The sequence below is a fragment of the Thamnophis elegans genome, chromosome 4 (assembly GCF_009769535.1).
Source record: "Thamnophis elegans isolate rThaEle1 chromosome 4, rThaEle1.pri, whole genome shotgun sequence".
Classification (NCBI taxonomy): domain Eukaryota; kingdom Metazoa; phylum Chordata; class Lepidosauria; order Squamata; family Colubridae; genus Thamnophis; species Thamnophis elegans.
Window position 1 is genome coordinate 120,958,469 of NC_045544.1, and position 24,723 is coordinate 120,983,191.

At 42.3% G+C, this 24,723-nt stretch overlaps 1 protein-coding gene across 3 annotated transcripts in view; it reads left to right on the forward strand.

Annotated features, from left to right (window-relative positions):
- AP2B1 (adaptor related protein complex 2 subunit beta 1) overlaps positions 1–23,867 on the forward strand; it is an 87,805-nt gene extending 63,938 nt beyond the window's left edge. For all 3 annotated transcript variants that reach the window (XM_032215834.1, XM_032215833.1, XM_032215835.1), the window contains 4 exons: positions 6,525–6,609; positions 8,118–8,204; positions 21,178–21,332; positions 23,189–23,867. In XM_032215834.1, the coding sequence (XP_032071725.1) occupies positions 6,525–6,609; positions 8,118–8,204; positions 21,178–21,332; positions 23,189–23,263 (402 nt within the window). In that variant the 3' untranslated portion in view covers positions 23,264–23,867. The remainder of the gene's footprint in view (positions 1–6,524; positions 6,610–8,117; positions 8,205–21,177; positions 21,333–23,188) is intronic.
- The last annotated feature ends 856 nt before the right edge of the window (positions 23,868–24,723 follow it).

Below are 24,723 nucleotides of genomic sequence, written 5' to 3' on the forward strand. Positions count from 1 at the left end.
GAGCGAGTACGATCAGAGAAGCGTTGTTAGAGTTGTGTTGGAGAACACACAAACCAGCATACAGAGACACTGCAGTTTAAATAGGCTTTTACTTTCATGGAAATAGAGGTATCAGAGTCCATCAAACAGTCCAAGTCATACACGGATCAGACAGTCAGTCATCAATGTCTTTCAGTTAAGGGATAATCCAAATAACATAGTCCAGTATCATATAATCAGGTCAGTACTCAAAGTTTGCTAGCAGTTGCAAAACTTACAATAGCTCGCAGCACTTTCTAACAGCCAGCTTCCAAAACACTCAGATCAGATCAGCCCAGCATCTAACGAACAGAGAGCTAACAGTCATTCTGGCTCCCTCTTATGGCCGATTGGGGAAAACAGCAACCAATCACATTTTACGGTATGCTTTAAAGAAACAGGTATAGCATTATTACATGATTTATATATTGCCAACCCAAGCGTTAGATTATATTACTAACAAATCCTTTGGCCCTGGGTGCTACAACCATCATAAATGCAACCCAGTTACCAAGCACCCAACTTGCGATCATGTGAGTACAGGGATGCTGTAATGGTCATCAGTATGAGGGCCTCTTGTAAGTCACTGTTTTCTTTTTTTAAAACTACAGTTTTTTTATTTTTCCCTTTCAAATTCATTCACAAATATACATTCTTATAATTGCTATTTAACATTTGTCTATTCATCATTAGTCTCTACAATTATTTTTACAAATCTATATGATACAGTGACCCAAACTGTGTTATGTAAGTCACAGTTTTCAATGCCACTGTGACACTGAAGGGTCACTAAGCAAAATGGTCAAAAATCAAGAACTATCTATAGCATGGGTGTCAAACTCGATTGCATCATGGGCCAAATCGTGACATATTGTGACGTTTTTCTGCCTTTGCGTAGCTGGGGTGGGTTTGGCCTGAGTATGGCATATCTGGACCGTGGCCCAGCAGTTTGACAGATTCTATAGGGAGAAAGTCTATAGTATCCAGTTTGTTCAATTGGAAGCCTAACTATGTATGCCCAGTTCATTTTCAAAGATGGACCTGCACAAGCAGTCTAATTTAAATAGGCAAATAGGGCTTCCTGATCTAGGGATGACCATAACTGGCACATCAACTATGGCTAGGCACAAAGACTTCTCCGGCTACTGCTTCCACTGCCCATTCATAAATCAATGCTTTCAGAAGAAGCATGACTCCATCAAGATTGCCCACATTGGAGATGATAATGGAATGGAATAGGATGGGGCGGGCAGGGCAGTGTCTGGAAAGCATGTGCATGTGATAGTGTGCCCACACCCATAATGCAATGTATGCGTGACCTCCCCGTGTGACCTCCCCCCCGTGCATGCACATGTGAGCCCCCGTGTTCCCCACACACACACATGCACCCTACCCCACCTCACCCATTTTTTTGCTTCCAAGTCGGTGCAGAAGGCTTTCTAGGTCCAAAATGGTGCACGGGAGGGGCCTCGCATGGCACCCCCCACATCTCGTTTTGGCCTCCAGGTTGGTGCAGGAGGCCATCCAGGCCCAGGCCCGTTTTGGGCTTGGAAAGCCTCCTGCACCAACCTGGAAGCCAAAACATGGTATAGGGATGGCATGCGAGGCCCCAAAATGCAATGTGAGTGCCACCCCCCGTGCATGCATGACAGAGAGCCAAAGACCAGCTGGCCAGTGGGAGGCACATATGCACAGTGGAGCTGGGCTGGGGCAGCAGCTGGCATGCCCGCAAAGAGGGCTCTGCGTGCCACCTGTGGCACACATGCCATAGGTTTGCTCTCATGGCCCTATACCATTTCACACAAATGGTTGTCCAATTTCTTCTTAAAAAGAGAGACATAGATAGATCATGCCGAAACAGCAACTGTTCTTGGTAGGTTTTTATTCCAAACTTGTTTCCCCTTCCACTCAGTCCCAGAATATAAGTAAATGCATTAGAAATAAATGTGACAGAGCTGTCTTCCTTAGTGGAGTGATAGGAAAGCAGGGGAAGTTTTCAGTAAGAATTTGGATGGAGAAAAGAGCCCAAATATATCCCATTATGGTGATTTGTTTTCTTAGGCGTTACGCTATTTATCTGAAGATGCTGCAAGGGGCAGCCCCACAAGCAGATACAGAAGTTAAAACCAAGCCACATGCTGGCTTAGCTGACTCTGTCTCTCCAGGAGGTCCTTGTTCAGGAATCCTATGTTTTGGGTGGAATTAGTTGCTGTCACGCAGAAGGACTCAGAAATGTCATTGTTACCGAAGAATCTGTTAATGATAGAAGAATTTTCTGTTCCCATTTATCTTTTTTTTAATCCCCTCTAAAAAAGCAGCTTGTGCATGTAGCTGATTCAGCTTCAAGGGAATTAAAATGTGTGGAAGCAATTCTGGGGAAAGGAATGTAGATATTTAAATATGTTGTCCCTTTCGCCCTTTTTCCTGCTCTCTTCCTTCCTACCCATTTTCTTGTCCTTTATTATCACTGGGCAGATTTGGGATGGGAAAGCGACACCACAAAATTTGAATTGCCCTTCGTGGTTTCCTTGCCATCATTCACATGTTCTGCATTAGAGCCGGATTGAATTAATATGACATGATATTTCTTGTATGTCCATCCACCCCATTCCCCTTTCAGGCAGGGGCAGGTGACAGAATTTTGTTCCAATCTTGTTCAAGGCTCATTCATTTGCTCTCCAGGGACAGAGATTTGGTGTCTTACTTTGTTTTTTGTTTTTGATAATGTACCGTGAAGTCATTTTAACTTCTGACAATGATGTGGGTAGTCTTTGTAATAGTGTTCCAGGTCTTCCAATGATGTTCCCATCACAAGTGTTACTGAATCCTTCTAGTTGGTCCCTAAAAAGAGAGGAGCAGGAAATGCAATGTTTTCCTGCAGTTGTCATCACAGAGAGATGTACATAGATGGCTGTGGCATCCCATTGGAAAATAACAAGGGTTAGTTCAGTATTGTCTCTGGCGGAAAAAAACTACTACGGTAGATAGATGAGGGATTTTCATACTATTCTCAGAACATATAAGAATTCCTTGAAAACTAGTCTAGTTTACTTTTTATAGTATTATGGCTGTGGACCACTCAAAATACAAAGTTATGGTATATCCAATACTTACAAGTTACTCTTGTTGATGACAACATGATAGTTGAAATCCATCCCTGTGGAAATTTCCTGGCTCTTTGCTCTCTGTTTTTCAAAGTATAGTAGTAAGTTGGCTTATCAGCTTGTTAATAAAGTTGGAGAAAGCAAAGTCATAATTGGAAAATAGAAAATAACGCCATCCCAAATTCAGTAGAGAAGAAAGGGCTGTTGATTTTTTACTCATAATGAATGAGTGCATTGTATCTTTTTTCAAAACTAAGTGAAACTAAAATCCCGAAAAGTAATGTAATCAGAAGTCTGACATTAAAAAATGCATTTGGCAATCTTAAATAAAACATATATGCTGATCCCAAACAATTAAAGTTGTAAAAACTTTTAATACGATATCTTAGGTCCAATATTAAAAATGTCCACACTAGTCTTGTTCTGATTTTAAAGATGTAGTACTGTTGCTTTCTAATGCTTTACCTTTCATGTTTTATCATTCATTTTGCAAATCTGTTGTCTAAGGATACTCTGACTCAGTCCCCAAAATAATAAGATCCTTGCCATAATAAAACATTGGAGCATACCTAGACTTTGGTGCAGGATTGTTCAGGATTTCCTTGGCAATTGCCTTTAAACAGGAAAAGCTTCGGGATGGCAGACGCTTTGAAAACTACTGAAACGTGTTTGATTAAAGCAGTGAAAGGGGATAAAAATATATTCTTGAAAAATATGTTCCCCCAACACTGGAAGTCTTTAAGATGTCTGAAACGGTATAGAGTTTCCTGCCTAGGCAGGGGGTTGGACTAGAAGACCTCCAAGGTCCCTTCCAACCCTGCTATTGTATTGTATTGTATTATTGTATTAAAGCTCTTGCGGAGCACTTGGCAATTTGAACGTGAGCTCATGGGGCAGCAAAAGGTCTCTTAGTGAGAGTGGCTCAGAGCTGATTGTAGCACGTAAGGCTGGATGTGCAAATCTACCTTGTCACTTAGTTACATTTACTTAACACAAAGTTGCAATGGGGAATGAAATTCTTATCTTGGGTTTTAAACCTCTTGACTCAGTATGTCTTCTGCATTTATTTTCATGCATAATTCTGCCTATTCCACAATGCTTTTTCTAGACTAGTGCGTCTCAATTTCAGCAACTTTAAGATCTGTAGACTTCAACTCCCAGAATTCTCTCAACACCATTGATCACGTGGGAATTCTGGGAGATGAAGTCCACACATAACAAGCACCTAGACTTATGCACCATTTCATAGTGCTTTACAGCCCTCTCTAAGTGGTTTACAAGTGTCAATATATTGCCTGCAGTAATCTGGGTCTACATACTGACTCAGAAGAATGGAAGGCTGAGTCAACCTTGAGCCAGTCAGCGTCGAACTACTGGCAGTCAACAGAGTTAGCCTGCAATACTGCATTCTAAACACTGCACCATCATGGTTCTCCACCGCGCCACTACGGCCACATGTTAAAGTTGCTGAGTTTGAGAAACACTGCTCTAGACTACTTACAGATATTTTCAAGCTCCCTTACTGCCTGGCTTCCCTTTGAGAATGATATAGTTGCAATAAAAAGCAGAACAGCATAAATCTGATTTGAAGCAAGTTCCCTAAAATCATAATGAAATCATTATCAGTACTGATATTGGCAGAGGTATTAAATCCATAGTATATACCTAGTTGATGGTATAATGGCTTTTTTTTTGGGCAGTGTAGTTTTTCAGGTTTCTGGGTGTAAAGCTCGAAATGACCATAAATGTATATTTTGTACACCACAATTACCAAATTTGGTTGAGCTGAAAATCTTGGTCTCCCTATTCCAATGTTATCACCATATCATTCTTTCTATTGCTGACGGAAGCCTAAATAATTAATCAAAACACATCTTGAAGGGAAAAATCTGCATCGCCCTACCTTAAAGAGAACAGTGGCGCTACTTTATGTTTCAGGTTTACCAGCTTTCTTTTGGTCTGCAGAGGAATAGTTTTGTCCCGTCTCTTAGCTGAAACTCGGAGTAAACCAGAAGCAGCCGGGAATGACCCAACTTGCAGCCTCCATGAAAGAATTAATTAGCAAGCTGTGCTAATTGATTCCAAATAAATCCTCACATGCTGATTTAGGATTATTTGAAAAATAAACACTGTTTTTCTTCTGCTTGTCTTCCGATCATGTCTGAATGCCAGCTTCTTCTGTTTCTATTCCTGCTGGCTGCCCAGAACACTCATCAATGGCAAGGGACAGAAAACCTCTGATGCCAATTTAGACATTCCCTGTCAAAGAGGTTGGAAAAGATATTGACAGGCTTTCTCTCAACACTTCCAGATTCAATACTTACAAAATCCAGGCTGGCATTCTGAATGTTTGTTCCTAATCCTCTTCCAAGCTGAAGATCTTAGATTTAATTATGCAGCCATTGCTGTACGCATATGATAATGCTGAGTATGCTGATGCTCCTCAGCACCTCTGCCCAGTTCAGGATGATCTTCTAAAATGCACCCATGTGTAAATGTGGTTTCCTCAGGTCAGAATTACTTTTAAGTTAATTCTGATACAGATTATATAGTAAATGTCAAGTAATAGAGTATGACAGTCGCCTAAATGTGATTTGGCCACATTCTTTGGTTTGCGACTGAGAAATGGGAAAGCTAAGTCTTTCTTTTTTAGTACTTTAAAATTCTTTAGCTCCAAAATGCTTGCCCAGATTCCAGACATTTTTTTCCTAACTTTGGCATTTTAAAGAATGTATGCTTGTGTACAGCCATACAAATAATATAAATGTACTTAAGAGTGGCTCAGTGGCTAAGACGCTGAGCTTGTCGATCAGAAAGGTCGGCAGTTCGGCGGTTTGAATCCCTAGTGCCATGTAACGGAGTGAGCTCCTATTACCTGTCCCAGCTTCTGCCAACCTAGCAGTTCGAAAGCACATAAAAATGCAAGTAGAAAAATAGGAACCACCTTTGGTGGGAAGGTAACAGCGTTCTGTGCACCTTCGGCGTTTAGTCATGCCGGCCACATGAGCACAGAGACATCTTCAGACAGCGCCGGTTCTTCGGATTTGAAACAGATGAACACCGCCCCCTAGAGTCGGGAAAGAGTAGCACATACGTGCAAGGGGAACCTTTACCTTTACTTTACTTAAGAGTATCTCAGGAAATGGATCCTCACATAAGACCTATATGTGTAGAAGGGTTTCTGCAGCAAGCAAGCACGCTTGGGGTTTAATGGCTCTGAATTATTTGGATGAAATAATAGCAGTGCTATTCTTTGAGGGTCTGGCCTTCCCCACCAGGAAGAGTTTTGTATTTTTTTTATGTTATACTGATATTTTTTAAAAAACCTTTTAGGAATCAGGGTGGAGAAATTGTCTTTTTTTCTTTTAAAAATAGCAAATTAATGTTTCTCTTTTGGGGCAGGTGGCTGTAAAGAACAACATTGATGTTTTTTACTTCAGCTGTCTTATTCCCCTCAATGTGCTTTTCGTAGAAGATGGCAAAATGGGTGAGTGTGGTATATCTGGTTATTAATAGGCCTTGAGGGAATTAAAGGGAGGGATGGGATACACATCATGGAAGGACGGTCACTCTCCTAGTTAAAGGACAAACAATAAATGAAGAACTGCAGCGTTTGCTATGTGGATCTACAGAGTCCAAACTGGTTTTTCCCAATCAAGGAAATGTGGCCTTCCTCTCCCCAAATTCCCCCATCAATATGGCCATTGAAGTCCTACACTGCTTGTCCACAGTGAGGATGCTAATTTCTAAAGGCTATTTCACCACATACCTTTTCCTTACTCTTTAAAATAGTTCTAGTACATACTCCAAATCAGTCTGCCCTTTTACTTCTACAATAATTGGGCCAAGCAGAGGTAGGATATTTGGATCTGAAAAACGCTCTTTTCACTCCTGCCCAATTTTGTAGGAGCAGGTTAGGATGAGAGGGATCTCTAATCCCAGATCCCATCTTCAGATTATAACTCAACAGGGGAAGACACAGAGTACTTAGTTTATATTATATACATTTACATGGGTGGTCAATTGACCTGTGAGTTCTTACGGCTAGGAATCCATAAAAATATAACAGATGTTAATAAATAAATTAATAAAATTGATAAATTATTTACTTGTTTCCTGCCTTTATTATTTTTTACAAATAAGATGGCAAACATATATCCAACACACCTTCCTCCTCCTATTGTCCCCACAGCAACAACCCTGTGAGATGAGTTGGTCTGAGAAAGGGAGACTGGCCCAAGATTACCCATCTGACTTTCATGCCTAAAGTGGGATTAGAACTCACAGTTTCCTGCTTTGTGGGCTGGTGCCTTAACCACTAGACCAAAGAGGCTGTCATTAAACTAAAAGAACAATGTGTCTGTGGAGAAAGCCAAATAACAATCACTTACACGAAGTCCTCAGCTTAGCAATTGTTCAAAGTTACTATAGATTTACACACACACATACACACACAGAGAGAGAGAGAGAGAGAGAGAGAGAGAGAGAGCTAATTACGATCCAGTTTCAAAATTACAGATGCTGCAGCATCCCCATGGTCATAAGCACAACATTTGGGTAGATTCGCCCTATGACTGGCCATTTCTCATCCCGCCAGGTCCCTGCAGGCTTTTCCCAATCTATATTTTCCTCCTCAATCCTCCCATCTCTGTCACCAATCACACTTTCCTTTTGTGGAGCTCCAGAGCTTTTGTTGGAGAAAGGAAGCAGGCTGCTCTACCCCTCAACATCCCTAGGTTGCATGGGGCCAGCTCATAAATTGTGGCTGCTTCAGAAATGGCCCTCTGAAGGGATACGAAGGGGTGGAACAGTCTGTTCCCCTTCTCCAATGCAATCTTTGAAGCTCTACAAAATATACGCTGGAAGAGAGTGCTGTTGTTAATATTTGGATGCTGCATAAATCTTCACTTAGTTCTAAAAGTGTGGGGGGGCAGGGGAGTCTGAAATAGCTGTAGAAATATGGAAAACTCAGTTTTACGGTTTCTGATCCTGCAGAACGCCAGGTTTTCCTCGCAACATGGAAAGACATCCCAAATGAAAATGAACTTCAGTTCCAAATTAAAGAATGTCACTTGAATGCTGGTAAGTTGATTTTTTTTTCAAAAATACCATCTCTATAGCTTTGCCTAAAACTGCCAGTTTTGATTTGTGATTCATGATTTGGCTTGAAAGCAGCTGCTCTTTTGGGTTTGTCCTATGTCTTGTATTCAACATGACTTTTGTGACACTTTGTGCCCCATAGATATGGATGGACTCCAGTGGGAGCTTAAGGAGTTTCTCAGTTATTCCCCGGGGAGGGGGGGACGGGACAGTTTCTTTAGTTCTCTGGTTGACCACTGGCAATAAGAGGTAATATAAGCTCCAGACAAGATCATGCTCAACCAAACTTTTGTTTCTCCCTCAATCATGGGTAGCTCCTCAATTTATCAAGAAGCTTCAATAGGTGCTGTTAAGGTAATGATGATTTTAATAGCTATCCACCTGTTGTAAGGCTGTAAATCGAGATTATGAAATGAGAATGAGTCAGCAGGGTAACTGCCACTTTAAGAAGCTGTCTATATAGAAGAGGCCCTGTGGGGGCGTCATTCTCTCTCCATTTTATAGTTAAAGATTGATTGATTGGCTGGTTTTGCCTAGTCTGTGTATGTATGTATGTATGTACGTGTGTGTGTGTGTGTATGTGTGTATCTATGTGTATATGTGTGTGTGTGTGAATGTGTATATATATACATACACACACATACATACATATACATATACATATACATACACATGTATGTATGTATGTATGTATGTATGTATGTATGTATCAGTAGTGGGTTCTGGATTCCGTCACAACTGGTACACTGCGACAGGGCCAGGCGTCCTTGGAATGCGCGCTGCACGCTCATGTGCATACCACAGCCCAGCGACACTCAGCTGCTCGGCGGAGGTCGCGCAGGAACCGCACGTTGTGCGCGTGTGCACAATTGGCCCATTTGCATTAAAAAGCAGTAAGGAACACGGGTGGGCCAAACGAGCCACTGTTCTGGTACGGTGGCTGCTGCTCCCAGCTACCACTGGTACGCCCGTACCGGGTCGTACCACCTGGAACCCATCACTGGTGTGTGTGTGTGTGTGTGTGTGTGTGCATGCGCGCGTGCGCGCGCGCCTTGTAGCTAAACCACTGTTTAAAAGACAAAACCTCTCTCTATTGTATTTTGCTCCTGGGTTGTCTCAAAATAGTAGTCACATTGTGTCCACTCTGACAGGTGCAGTACCATAAGTTATAACCTAGAGAACTGGTAGAGAAAGATGGTTTTAAAAAAAGATACAAACTCATGTTTGAACCTATATTAGATCAGTAAGGAAGGTGAGGTATATATATATTTCTTTTCCCTTAATTGCTTCATTGGGGTGCAATTCAGCAGCCTATTTAGGTTTGAAAACTTCCTGTTGGAGATAGTTGAGCAGGAAGGTTTCCTGCTGGGCTGTTGTGACTATTGTGCACAACACTTTGATAAAGTCACTCAGATTTGCCAGAGCCTTGGAGTCTAATGTAGTGTCTAGAACATTATCTTTGTCATTAACTGAGCCTCTTTTTTGGCCTGCGTGTTCCAATCGGTGGACAGAGTTAATGGAAGTTCTGCCACCTGTGCTATAAGTCCGTGTCTTTCCTGATTGTTTAGGGGGTAGAGGAAGGTATCAAGGTTGCAGCCTTGAAAGAGGCTGAGATACTCCTGCCCCTCAAGAGGCCCTCCTTGGATTCAGCTATATTGGACAAGTGTAAACTTGTTAGCCTTTCCCTGGAAAGTCAGCTGCAAAGGACTCTAGAGAAAATGAATTCTCTGAATCATTTCAGTCCCGTTTCAGCCGTGGGGCATGTGATTGAAATGGCATTGATTACACTGGTAAATGACTTGTTGAAATCTGGGTGGGGGAAAGCATCTCTTGCAGTCCTATTAAACTTATCAGTGGCTTTCAGCATTATGGTATCCTACTGGATCACTTGCTTAAGTTAGAGATGAAGGTAGTTTTACAATGGCTCAATTCCTTCCTACCGTATTTTTCAGAGTAAAGACGCACCAAGGTTTTGAGGAGGCAAATAAAAAGAAAGTTTTTGCACTCTGCAAACCTCCCCCAAACAGCCTGCTTTTCACAAAAACGGGCCTGTTCCCCCCCCCCCCCCAAAAAGGCATGAATAGCTTGTAAGGGGCTTGCAGAGTGCTCCTGGGAGGGGAGGCCAAAAATGAGCAAAAAACAGCCAGTTTTTTCACAAAAACATCCCCCTTCACCAAAATGGTTGTGCATAGCCTCTAGGAAGCTTATAGAATGCTCCTGGGGGCTGGGGGGGGGGGTAAAATGTAGCAAAAAACCAGGCTGTTTTTTGCTCATTTCTGCCCTCCCCAGCCCCCAGGAGCTCTCTGAAAGCTTCCTAGAGACTATGCACAGCCATTTTGGTGAAGGGGGCAGGGTTTCGGGGAGCAAAAAATGCTGTATTCAGTGTATAAGATGCACCCAGATTTTCAGCCTCTTTTTTGAAGGAAAAAGGTGCATCTTATACTCGAAAAATACGGTAAGTGGATGGTTCCAGTCTGTGGTAGTTGTGGTTCAGTTCAGTGGCCACACACATGATGTGTGTCACAGAGTTCAAGTTTACTTCCCTGTTATTTACGATCTAAAATAGCAGGGTCAAACTCGTGGCCCATGGGCCAAATGCATCAAGCACTAGCCAGCCCCACTCCCACTTTAGTGAAAGCGGGGGGGAGTCACAATATGTCACATGACGACACAAGTTTGACACCCCTGATCTAAATGCAGCCACTGGGAGAGATCATCCTTCTGTTCAGGATGCAGTAACATTAATATGCCCAATTGTACATTTGTACAAGAGACGTAGAAGAGATGTCATATTGGCACATCTGAGAAAACCCGAATCTGAAAGTTTCCAGGTTTTCCCCACCCAAACGAAAGGAATGTTGCTGAGAAAGGAATGTTATTTTGACTATATCTACCCCACTCCATATAATCCCCCCCTCCCAATTTCCCACAGCAATAAATGTGGCAGGCCTGCAGGCCCAATGCAAAAAATGGCTTCCAGGCCTGACACATTAACCACCCCATGCTGGTTCAGTGATGCAGTGCTGGTCTTGTCTTGATGTCAGGAGAATGAGGGGGTCTGGGTGGCGAGTAATAGACTGAGGTTAAATATTAACAAGATGGAGTCACTCTTGACCCATCATGATTCCTCTTGTCTCTCAAAAGGAAGGCACCACTCCTGAGAGAGCAGATATGTAACTTGGATCTTAGGCACTGTAGGAGTAGAATGAAGGCAGTGGCCAAGAGGATCTTCACCTAGTTTCTTCCTCAATTACACTTTTAACTGGACCATAATGATCTTACTTCACTCAGTAATACATGTCTCCATTGCTACCTGCCTAAACCACAATGCATTCTAAAATAGCTGAGAAACTTGCAATTAGTGCAAAATGCAGCTGATCATTGACTGGCACATTGCACTTGTCATAACGTATAACATTAGCGTTGCACGTCCTACATTGGCTTTATGTAGGTTTCAATGTGCTATTCAATCCATTGATTTTGATCTATATCTCCTACCATGTTAGTTGCTTATCGGATCACCTCTTTCAACCAGAATTGATCCATTGTCCTCAGAAAAAGCTGTTAATTGGTCATTACTCCCATGAAATGAGGGGAGCTGATGGCAGAAATGGCTGTTGTACTGTTGCAGCACCAGCCCCGTGGAATGGCTTCTGTTCACACTGAGCCTCTGTTTTCTATTCTCTACTGCTAAGCCACCCTGGGTTTGAGTGGGAAGGGGAGGGCAGAGAGAGGCATGCAGTGGAGATGCAACTTGTTTGTCTACAAGCTTTCTGCCTCACCTGACTTCTTGTGTATATTTTAATTCTAAGAAGTGCAAAATTGGGATGTTTGAAAGTGAGGCACTAACCTCCAGCATCATCTCTATTTCCAAGTTCATTCTAAAACCGTTTCTGCAACCAAACAGCATCATCTTTCTCAGAAAAGAAAAAAATGAAGCTACAGCACAGCACTTTATTTGTAGGTACGTGCATCTGACTAGACAGAAGAAGAAAGAATAAGCAGAATAGGCAATTTCTTCTGGAAATGGAAGGTTTTATGAAGAGACAAGTGCTATTTCTATAAATTGGGCTTTGTAATCAGTTATGTCCCTGTAGTAAAAAAAAATTGTGAATGAGTTATACCCCTTAGAGAAATCATTTTGCTAGAGCTCCCCTATATTTTCAAAACATCAAATGTGCTTGACCAAAAGCCACTAATATAAAGCACATATTAATAAAGGAATGAAGTTATTTTATCCATCAGACTTTTGGGTAAGACAATGTATTTAAATTACATTCTATTGCTGATAGGAAAGTTTGCTTGCAAATTCAGTATAATCTGGGGCAATGACTGAGCTTGGCTCTCACAAAGCACAAAGAATGTTTTATGTGGAAGTAGGTGGTATTGTCAAGACATTTTTCACCTTTAAAACAATCATGCATTGTTTTGAGGCCTTGGGGCCTCCTCCAAGCATCTTCCTCTACTTGCATGGGGCTACGTTATTATTGGAACTCAGAGAATTAGAATGCCAAAGAGATTCCACTCCAGGCAATACATGCTTGAAACAATACAGAAAGAGAGAAAGAGAATGTTTCCCATAGTTATAACAGATGTGAGCAGCCAGTTGGTGCCAATAATGCCTAACAGGTGAGAATATGTCCCATACTGAGCACATCTTGAGAGCCGAGGTGGTGCAGTAGTTAGAGTGCAGTACTGGAGGCTACTTCAGCCGACTGCTAGCTGCAGTTCGGCAGTTCGAGTCTCACCGGCTCAAGGTTGACTCAGCCTTCCATCCTTCTGAGGTGGGTAAAAGGAGGATCCAGATTGTTGGGGGCAATATCCTGACTCTGTAAAACAGCTTAGAGAGGGCTGTAAAAGCACTATGAAGCTGTATATAAGTCTAAATACTATTGCTATTGTTATTTTTTGCTTCCTTGGTTTTTGTGCAATGTTTTGGTGGGTTCTTTTAACTATAAAAAAAGACTCTTTTATAGTAGTTTTTAAGTATTTTCTGCTTTAAAATGGCATTGATCTACAATATCAATTGGGAGGGGGGAGAAGGATGTTAGGGGATTCAGAATCTGCGCACCTTTGAGGTGCCCTCCTGTTGCCTCCTCCTCATTACAAGTTCCTTTTCTTAGGAAATCATCAGCTGAGCTTCTGTAGATTTTCTTGCCAACCTCATTGCTCCCAGCAGAGTAGTACACATCTAGCTGGCAATATTGCTGTCTCTGTCTTTCTCCTGCAAACCTTGGCAGCCCCAATCTTCAGACACCAGCAAGTGGGGGTGCAGGAGGAAAAGGCAGCCCAGAAAATCTCTCTAATTGCTGTGAGAGCAAAACATCAGCTCAGGAGAAGGGGGAAGCCAATGTAATGAAATAAAATCTTGCTTATTACACATGACCCATTTTTCACGTTCTTCACAAACCGAGTGAGACTGGCAGATTCCCACATACGCTGTCACTTCCCCAATGATAGCTCACTTTTGAAAGGCTTCACTTCCCACCACCTTTTTTTTGTTTTGGGCGAAGAAGCTCATTATCGGGGAATGTGGCTGTATACAGCCTTTGAAACGCTGGAAAGTTTTCAATCACAGGATTCAAAGTTGCCCTGCAACAAGATTGGAATCGCCCAAACTGATCTAGTCAATTCAAGATCCAGATGAGGAACTGTGCAAGTGCAGGTTCTAGATTAGGGCTGTCAAACTCGCGGCCCATGGACCAGATGAGTCATGCGCTGGCCATGCCCACACCCAGTTTAGCAAAGGGGGGGAAAGTCCCGATATGTCACGTGACGCTGCTGTGACAACGCAAGTTTGACAGCCCTGTTCTCGATCAAGGTTTTTTCAAAAGTGGCAACTTTCAAGATGTGTGGGCTTCAGCTATCTGAATTCCCCAGACAAGTAGAGATACACCATCTATTTGTGTATCATTTTTGTTTTCTTATCTAACTTCTCAAGTTTTCCCACACACACACATAAAATTGTAATTGAAAATGTTCCTTACATTGATCTTTGTATCTGATTGCATGACTTCAAAGTAAATATTGCTAACATATTTAGTTGACTATTTTTGAAGTTTAATCCATGTATTTGACATCAGCAATTCACGGTCTGTTGCACAATCTGCATCTGAAAAATCCTGACTGATTGAATTACATGTATTCATGTTTCCTATTATGTAGTCAATTTGATTCCAAAGTTATGCGTTCATTGGTGCTCTTGTGTAGACTTTCAGTTTATGTTGCCTGCAAATGTTGGCAATAAACTATGCCCTACTTATCATCCTCATGACTGTTTCTATGAAATCAAAAGAGAAAGAGAGAGAGACTGGCCACATTTATTTGTGGGTGAAAGTTTAAGAATTGTTATTATAATAGTAAAATCTAATGCAAACTAAACTTAAGGACAAAAGAATAAAAAGGACTAAAAGGTGCAAGATAAAAGAGAAGGAGAAAAGTAGGCATATAATAAACAAATAAAATATAAACAGGTGACTTCCAACTTTCAATAGCATAAGCAATTTTGGTGACTCTTCACCCTCTCTAAGGTTACAGCCATTTATCTCCTTATCCCATTTCCCATCTGTTATGTTTAAACAAATCCATAAAATATCTTTTCAATCTCGGTATCAGCAGAAAGTCCTTAAAGGCTTACCAGAGGGAATGTACAGTGAATATAAACAAATCTACATACCCCTGTTAAAATACCAGTTTTTTGGAATGTAAAAAAAAAAAACCAGACCAAAATAAATCACTCCAGCTTTTCCCCACCTTTAGTATAACATATGTACAATTCAATTGAAAAACAAATTGAAATCTTCCAGTTTGTTTCTAAGATCAACTTTGTATTTAGCTTGTTGCTGTTTAATTCAGATTCTTTAAATTCTTACGATTAATGTTTTCTTTCATTCATAATTGGCAGACTCATCCAGTGTTTTCAGAGTAGTTGTTCCAAAAGTCTCTAATAGATTAGAAGTAGTTAAAGGGAAGTTTCCAAGTGATTAAAATATAAAGTTTGCAAACTTAGTATCCTTCAGTGAGCACCTCTGCCTTCAACCTCTGCTGTAGATAACTCTTAAAGTCACCTCTCCCCTTTTGATTTTGTTGGCAAGGATGACTTTACCTGCAGCTTATATTCCAATTTACATCAGTCTCTTGCATCAAGAGTCACTGAAGCTACTAAATCTGCCTGTAGCATTAAGGCAGCAATCCCCTGGTATGAAATAAATCTCTATACTATAGATTTATTTCCTGACAGGGGGTTGCTATCTTAATCCATGTGCTGGTACTTTACATCTGGTGTGATAATACTGTATCTTTCCAGCTATTGAACTAAACATTCCTTCATTCCTTAGTATTGATCATGCTCATTGTGCAATATTGCCAGAAATTCGCCTGACATATTTGACCAAGTGCCATAGCAAATAGGTAGGCTTCTATAATCTAAATCTTAAAATTGGGAAATCAATATTGGGAAGATGAGAAAAGTAAGGAGAAAGATACTAGTTCAGTTGATGATTCAGTTAGCTGAGCTTATTTTCAGCAGAAGACAAGGATTTAATTAGCAACAATACTAATTTTATCCATAAGGCTGAGTAGCTCAGAGTCTATGTTTAGTTATTACATGCAGTGTTTCCACAAAATGTCTACTATGGCCTCAACTGAGTTGTACAACTTTTTGTAATTAAAAATATTTTAGAGGAAGAAAAATCCATTTTATATAGTTACGTACATACGGTAAGCTTTTCAGGATGGCAGAAAGTTTGCCTTATGCTCAAAATGTCTTCAAAGTAAGTCTGTGCATTGATGTTTCCTTCAGGCAACTAGTTACAAGGACGGAATCTGGTTTCTGTGGAATAAAATTCCATTTGTTTCTTAGCTTGCTGCTGCGGTGTTGCCTATTTCTAACAGCCCCCTCTCTCCCCACACAAACACACATCACCAACCACTTTCCTTGCCCCCTTTCTAAAATGTTCCAATGCCCAATTATCACTACAAAAGGAAAGCAGGCATGCCATTTCTAAAGTAGGTGTTTCGCACAATCGCAGTCTTGTGTCCGACTAAGCCAAGGCACACTCTCGATGTCAGATTCCTTGTGTGCTTGGGGCTTGCCTTCTCTCCTAATCTGCTGCCACCCCCATCCTTAGTTGCAAGGTCACCCTCCTGCGGTGACTAAGTTCAGAGTGTCGGAAAGGCATGAGCGTAGCAATTAAGTCCCTGATCACAAAGGCAGCGCCTTTCCAATGATAGCAGGCTGGGGGTGTTCTCTCAGCACATGTCAGAATAATTCTGCTGAGCAGGAATTAGGGTAGTCAAGGCTGTATTTAAGTGCCATCATAATGAGAGCTGCAAGGGGGATGGGATGGGTTTAGAGAAAGCTTTGTTAGGGCTGTTCTTATTACGTTGTGTGGAAGAGCCTGAAAAAGGTTGGCAACCTCCCCTCCTCCCCCTCGGTGAGTGGAACAAACACACACATTTGCAATGTACCTAAGGCATCCAGATATAACATAAAGACATTTAGAATTACTTTTGAACAGTTCCCTTTATTGTTCCTCCCCTCTGGACAGAATTCTTGCCCAACTAAGGCAACGACTTGCATCGCTGAAAGATAAACTCTGGGAATGGCTAGAGAGGAGCCGTCTTAACTCTTTCCACCATTCAAGCCATTCTGAAGTCAGCTGTCTCTTTGTCCTCTGGGATTCAGCCCCTCCCTCATGGGAATCCAGACTACATTCCACCACAAAGCCGGTGTGAAATAATGGATAGGCTTGTACGGTAGTAGTTCATGTTCAGTGATCAAATTTAAGGACAATCTTGGGCCTTCTCATGCTCTCTCCTCCCCACTCCTCTTTCATGGTCTTGCCAAGGTTGGACACCCTGGTAGAATAGAATAGAATAGAATTCTTTATTGGCCAAGTGTGATTGGACACACAAGGAATTTGTCTTTGGTGCAAATGCACTCAGTGTACATAAAAGAAAAATAGAATAGAATACATTCATCAAGAGTCATAAGATTCAAAACTTAGTGATAGTCGTAGGTTACTACTAAGCAATCAAATCATACTAGGAAACAAAGCAATATAAATTGTAAAGATATAAGCAACATGGTTATAGTCATAAGTGGATACTAGGAAGGATGAGAATAATAATAATACTGTCTTAACAATGATGTGGGAATTAGTTGTTTAGCAGAGTGATAGCATTCAAGGAAAAACTGTCCTTGTGTCTAGTTGTTCTGGTGTGCAGTGTCCTATAGCATCATTTTGAGGGTAGAAGTTAAAACAATTTATGTCCAGGATGTGAGGGGTCTGTAAATATTTTCACAGCCCTCTTTTTGACTCATGCAGTGTACAGGTCCTCAATGGAAGGCAGGTTGGTAGCAGTTATTAAGGTACAGTATTACCTGAAACAGAACAATGGTTTTAAAAGTGGTCAAAGGAATTGTCCCAATTAGTCAGCCTAGATTTGATCCATCTATCCAAGTCTTTGGCTCTTAACAGCAGTTTTCAGTATAATCCCCTGAAATGTATGCTCAATATATTCAACACAAGATAAATTTATGTTTTCAGGCATCTACTGTAGGTGCATCAGTTCAGATGCTTAACACATCTTTAAAAAGAAAGAAAAAAGTTTTGGAGAGTGTTATTTCTGGAGGGACTGCCACTTGGCAGGGCGAATTTTTGACTGCAGGTTTTTGTTTCCTCCTCCAACACATCATCATAAAGCGAAGCTCTGATGGAATCCAAAGTATTTTTAACAGCAACCAAGCTGTCTTGGGATAAACCAACAACAAATGGGGAGGGGTGTTCCTTTCAAGTTCCGTCCCTCTCCAGGAGCCTTTGCCAAACGATCTGCCCCATTTGGTACTAAGGTTGTGCCGCCACTCTGCACAGGGTCAGCTTTATAAAGGCAAGCCCGTCACATGCCCATTGCCGTCTACCTCACGTGTCAGGCACTGCCGGGCAATGTTGCCTAGCAACCTGGCTCATTCCCTGAGAAGCTGACATCAGCCTTGGCATGGGAGGGAAAGGGAGGAAAGGCTGGCTGACTGGCGTTGACACCTTTGAAGGAAAGGGAATGATCCTGTTCCCCAAAGGGGACTCTCAGCAGTTTGTTTGTTTTTTTTAAAAAGAAACTAATTAATGTATTAAATGCATAATGTGGGGGTAAAGAGAATGCATCCTCTGCGTCAACGAGCTTACAATTACTCTTAGGTCAATGTGCAGCCAACTTGACTGGCTTCAATCATGATTCTCCTGTTAAAAAGATTTACTCTCCTCTTCTCCCATATCTATATCCCTTGTTCCCCAAAACCCAGCTCATTATCTCTCCTCCTGAAATCTTGCAGGCTTCTTAACTAGAGCCACTTCTAATCTCCATGTCATTTTAATACTAATTGCCACAAAAAAGGGAACTTAACGCTCAAATTATCAAAGTCTCCCTTGGACAGCCCTCATCTATATCCTCCTCTGAAACAGCAGGTTTGATCATTGCAGAGGCAGCTCTTTTGCTGGAAATTCCTGAGTCTGAAGAAATTTTTTTGAAAATAAACGTAAAAGAGTGTGTGTGTGTGTGTGTGTGTGTGTGTGTGTGTGTGTGTGTGTAAAAGTCCCTGAACCTATTTATTTGAAATTTGACATTCCTCATCCCCTCAGATGGGACTACTTTTCTTGCACTTTTCACCCAGTTCTGTCAAAGAGAATCTAGACTGTAGTTAATTTCATTTTCAGGGATGGTCAGAAGGATTACATGGACATTTGGATTCTGAATCAAGTTGGAAATTAACCCAACTGTATTGGACTGTTTTGCAATCCTTCAGAATGCAAACCAGATCTTAGTTTATAAAATATGTGATTTTTAAAATAAGTTTGGAGAATTAATTTTTGCAAGGACAGTATGCAAGTAATTACAGGTGTTTTTTTTTTAATTATTTATGTATTTATTTTGATGTCTCCAAGTCAGCTTTTTGATTGGTGGACTGTCCTTGCCGTTTTCATAGCAAGAATTCAGAAGTGGTTTGCCATTGCCTTTTTTCCTAGGGCTGAAAGACTGACTGGCCAAGATCACAATGTCACAACTGGCTATGAGCTCGGCGGGATTAGAATCCTCAGTCTCCCTGGTTGTAGCTTCCTACCTTAACTGCTACACTAGATGGGCTCTGCAGGGACTCATAAGGCAATTGCTAAGACTGACTTAAGATACATGCGTGCACACCCCAAAATTATAGAATCGTGATGGCACATAGAGCCCCCTCTGCTAGCATGCACACTGTTGCCCCAGGTCAGATCTCCGTGGTGTTTCTTTCGTGAGCTTCTCTTTCTCTACAAACGATGAAACAGAAGCTCACGAAAGAAAAAGATCTTACCTCTTGCCACACTGCCAGTGTTGGGATGCCCCGCCTCCTGCCAGCCAGCTGGTCTTTGGGTCTCTGCTGCGCATGCATATACGTGCGCATTTCCGTGCATGCATGTTGACGTATGAATACATGTTTGCATGCGCTCACACCTTTCAGTGTGGGCATGCGCGCGCAGTTTGGGCACTCGATGGCTAAAAGGTTCACCATCACTATTATAAAATATAATAGACTTTTTTTGTCCCAGGATTCTCAAGGGAAAGTCATGATTTCAAATCTCCATGGTGGTGAGCAGCTGTTAATTCTGCACGGAAAGGGGATGATTGTTCCATACGGTGAATTTCTCAGAGAAAAAAGTTGGGCTAGAGAGGACACAATCCCTGGGAAAGATGAGTTAGTTGCCTGGGTGTCTCAGTTTCCACAGCAACCAAGAAAAAGGCAAAGGAAGCCCATTGAATAGTGAATGCAGTTAAAGAGAGATGTTTATGTTTCCATATGTGTGAGGGGAGAGGGGGCGAGTAATGACCCCTTCAGCATGGCCCCTTAAGTCAACCATACTAGGCTCTCAAGTGGATCTAGCACTAAACGGATCCACTTGGAAGCTTCTTCTGAATATTACCTTCGGAGAACACAGAAAACGAAAGCGTTCATTAATAAAGGCATGTTGGCTTATGGATATATGTGCTGCATTTCCCAGCTTTGCTCTACATTAATGATATAGCATTTGGGGAGGGTACTGCGCAGTATGGAATCTTCTGGCAATTAAGGAAGAAATAAGAATGGAAAGGAAGCCCTGGAAAGTGAGGATGACAGGTGTTAACGCCTGAAGATCTTGACTCTAAGCTCCTCATAGGCAGGGACTTGTCTCTCTCCCGCCCCCCACCTTGTCTGTTACCCGGTCAAAAGCAGAGCAAATTAGAAGGTAGGAAGGCAAACCAGATGCCCACCTACTCAGTACTCTGATTCCCACAGAGGCTTTAAAAGAGCAGGCACTGGCAACCTTCTCTTCGCTGTTGATGGCCCCTAATAGCTAATAAATGTGCAATTGCTCAATTAGTCCACCTGGATCCATGAACACGTACAAAGAGAGAAGGAATGTGTATTAAAATGGCCGCTGATCTTTTGCCCCAAATCTGGGATAATCTCCTTAGAACTGTGCCCTTTGTAACTCGAGTGGGTCTCTTCTTAGGATATTGTTCCAGCCCCTGCTATCTTGCACGGTACTGCATGCTCACTGCTCATCTACAGCAGAGGAAGACAAAGGGTCAGAAACAGAATGGAAGTGGATTGTCAAGTGGGTTCTTACTCTTAACCAGTGTTTCTCAACCTTGGCAACTTTAAGTCCTGTGGACTTCAACTCCCAGTGGCTGGGGGATTCTGGGAGTTGAAGTCCACAGGACTTAAAGTTGCCAAGGTTGAGAAACACTGCTCTTAACGTTGAATTGTGGGCCGGAATAGTTGGCAAGAAGAGAAGGCTGGCACAGCAAGCAACGAAGCATGATCCAGTGACAGCAATTTGTACTGTTACAATTTACTAGATTGTCTCTTGGTATGACCTCAGACAGGTGATAAGCTTGGAAGGTTTCCAAAAATCTAATGGGACTTGCTTTCTTCTGTTAGATACTGTTTCCAGTAAGCTCCAGAACAACAACATATATACCATTGCCAAGAGAAATGTGGAAGGCCAGGACATGCTGTACCAGTCACTGAAGCTTACCAATGGCATCTGGATCCTGGCCGAACTACGCATTCAGCCTGGCAATCCCAACTATACGGTAAGGTCTGTTGCTGAGGCAACAATGCCCTGAACCTCTAGGCCTTTGTTTGGATCTCGCTTTCCCCCCCCTCTCTCTCTCGCTCTCCCCCCTCCCTCCCTCCCTCCCTCCCTCTCCCTCTCTTCCTCTCCCTCCCTCCCTCTCTCTCTATCTCTCTGAACTTGCTATTTCCTGAGCTGGTGCTTGCAGTTTAAAAAGAAGTACAGGTAGTCCTCAATTTACAACCACAGTTGAGCCCAAAATTTCAGTTGCTAAGTGAAGCATTTGTTAAGTGATTCAGATTCAGATTTAGTTTATTTGTATGCCGCCCTTCTCCGGGAGGGACTCAGGGCGGCAAACAACTCAAAGGGGGAAAGGGAAACATAAAACACAATACACGTGATTAAAATAAACAAGAATCATACAGCCACACAAGTCGAGAGGGGTGGGGAACTCATCAACCCCAGGGTTGCCGGCACAGCCAGGTTTTGACGGCTTTCCGGAAGGCCTGGAGAGAGGTGAGGGTCCGAATCTCCGCGGGGAGTTCGTTCCAAAGGGCCGGAGCTGCCACAGAGAAGGCCCTCCCCCGGGTAGTAGCCAGGTGGCATTGGCTGGTGGACGGAACCCGGAGGAGGCCGACCCTGTGTGATCTAATGGGTCTTTGGGAGGTAATTGGCAGCAGGCGGTCTCTCAAGTATCCAGGTCCAATACCATGAAGGGCTTTATAAGTTACGACTAGCACTTTGAAACGTATCCGGAGACCGATCGGTAGCCAGTGCAGCTCGCGGAGGATAGGTGTAACGTGGGTGTACCGAGGTGCACCCACAATCGCTCGCGCGGCTGCATTCTGGACAAGTTGAAGTCTCCGAATACTCTTCAAGGGCTCCCCATTTGTCCCATTTGTCGCAGTTGTTTTAAGTGAATCACTGCAATTGTTGAGTTAGTAACAATTTAAGTTCAGTGAATCTGGCTTCCCCATTGACTTTGCTTGTCAGAAGGTCAAAAAAGACGATCGCATGATCCTGAGACACTGAGACTGCCATAAACGCAAGCCAGTTACCAAGCATCTGAATCTTGGTCACATGACCAGGGGGACCATTTTTCACACTTATGTCCATTGCAGCCTCCCCATGGTCATATGTGTGAAAAATGGTCACAAGTCACTTGTCGTCGTAACTTTGAACGGTCACTAAACAAACTGCTGTAAGTTGAAAACTACCTGTACTCCATGTTTTCAAGAAGTTCAGTTAAATATCATAACCGTAATCACTTGGAAAATTTGGAGGACAGATGAAAATACTAAAAGTTATCACCTAATTAAAGAAAACCGTGCTTAATGAATCATCTGTTTAATCCACTGACTGGCAAATTTTGGGCCTGTCTAGTTTGCACGTCTCCTGCATGCATCTTTGTTATCATGGCCATGTTGGCAATAATTGATTAGGCTTGAAATTCACTCCATATGGGTCCCTTCCCTTTTATTTATTCCATGAAATGATTGAATCCATATACAGGAGAGGAAAACTGGCTAGTTTCACCCTCAACCCTCAAGCCAGGTTAAGGAAGGGCAGTTGTGCTGGTAGATCATGCTTTAATCAGATAAATATGCTCTTTTATTGTTGAACGTAATGGTCTGATTAGAAGACATCAACCACGCAGCACACAGAGGTTTAGCATGTTGGGCAAGCTTTCCTGGCCATTTTTTTTTTAAACAAAGAACTAAATTCTGATTAGTAATCACAGGCCTAGTGTTGAATTGAAGGGATTTTGGACCATCTTCATGCAGTTTTTAGCTCTGTCCCCCAACCTTCCACCATTGGTGTATTGCTCAGGGACTCCTAAAATAATTCCCCTGCCTTCCCTCTTTTCTCCAACAGCTATCTCTGAAGTGCCGAGCCCCTGAAGTCTCCCAGTATGTCTACCAAGTCTACGATGCCATTTTGAAAAACTGATCTCTCAAACCACACCACCACTGCCAGCACCTCACCACATGGGGAACCAGGAGCGGGGCTAACTCCACATTCTACTGCCACCGCCCGTGTGTTGGTGTAGGCCAAGAACATTCCTTCCCTCGATTTGGGAAAAGCAGCTCTGTGTTGTGTCCGAGATCTCAGCTCCAGATGCTGAGGCTAAACCAAGGTAGCAAGTAGTGTCCACTTGCCGGTAACAGTAGGGGATGTGGCATTTGATACTTTTAGCATCTGTGAGAATTTTGTAACCACTCCGCATCAGCTGTTTTTGCAGTCCTGTGTGCCATGTCTTTTCTCATTTGTTCCTGTGGCTTCTTCATCTTGTGCCAATGCTTTGCATTTTCTAAAACCACTGTCGGCCTCTGGTTAATATTTTGTAATATGCTTCTTTGTTTTAATAAATGCATATGCACACACAATACACACACACACACACACACACACACACACACTGCCCAGCCAGAGGCATCTGAGAGAAAACACACACACTGCACTTTATTCTTTTGTATTTGCGTACTGCTGATTAATTTTTGTAATGAACCAGCTGTCTACAATAAGCAGGAATAAAGGAGGGGCATTGAAACAAGACTAGTTGTACAATTGTTGCAAGGAAACCAATGCTGGCTTATTGATTTAACCTTGGGAAATTCGATTATCTGGTACGAATTGTAGTTTATTATTATTATTATTATTATTATTTAAGGCCTCTCCATGCCTGCCCTCCCTTATAGACTGAAAATCCCACCATTCACTAAAAGCTAATCCTGTGGACACTGGAGGGTTTGCAGCTGAAGAGACAATCTATTGCTCTTTGAGCTCCGAGGGATGAAAATTGAGAGGCAATGCCTCTTATTGCCCCTGCATGCATCAGTGTGTACCACAGCTCCATATTCTCTTTTCCTGTGCTGCCAATTGAACAGTGGGTTCTGATGGCTTCGGGCATATGTGGTCTATTTGGAAAAAAGAAAAACTCATGGCAGCCAAGATAGGGGCTTTCAGAAGTAAATCAGAACGGTAGGAAAAGAAAAAAAGGCAGAAGAAAGGGCAGTTTGGTTATCCTGGCAGTTTAATCCAGTTACCGTTTCCTCTTGACCTGGGTGTCAATCGCACTGGGCAAACTCCTACGGTGCCCTTCTTTGCCATCTCTGTAATGGAATCTCTCTGGCAGCCTAAAACCGGGATATTTTTCTGCCACCACATAAATGTACCAGATTCAAACCATGCCCCAGTATGGCTGAAATGGGCTCTCTGCTCCAACCATACTCATTCCACCAGGATATAACCTTTAGCGAGGATCTACGCCCTTCAGACTTCAAGTTCTTTATGTGGAATCTGGTCTCATTGTTAGCCTCCCTAACGTGTTCTGTCTAAGGAAAGATAAGATTGTCTTTTTCTTCCCTGTCAGCTGTCTCCTGGCTTGTCTGTCTTTTTTTCTCCTATGC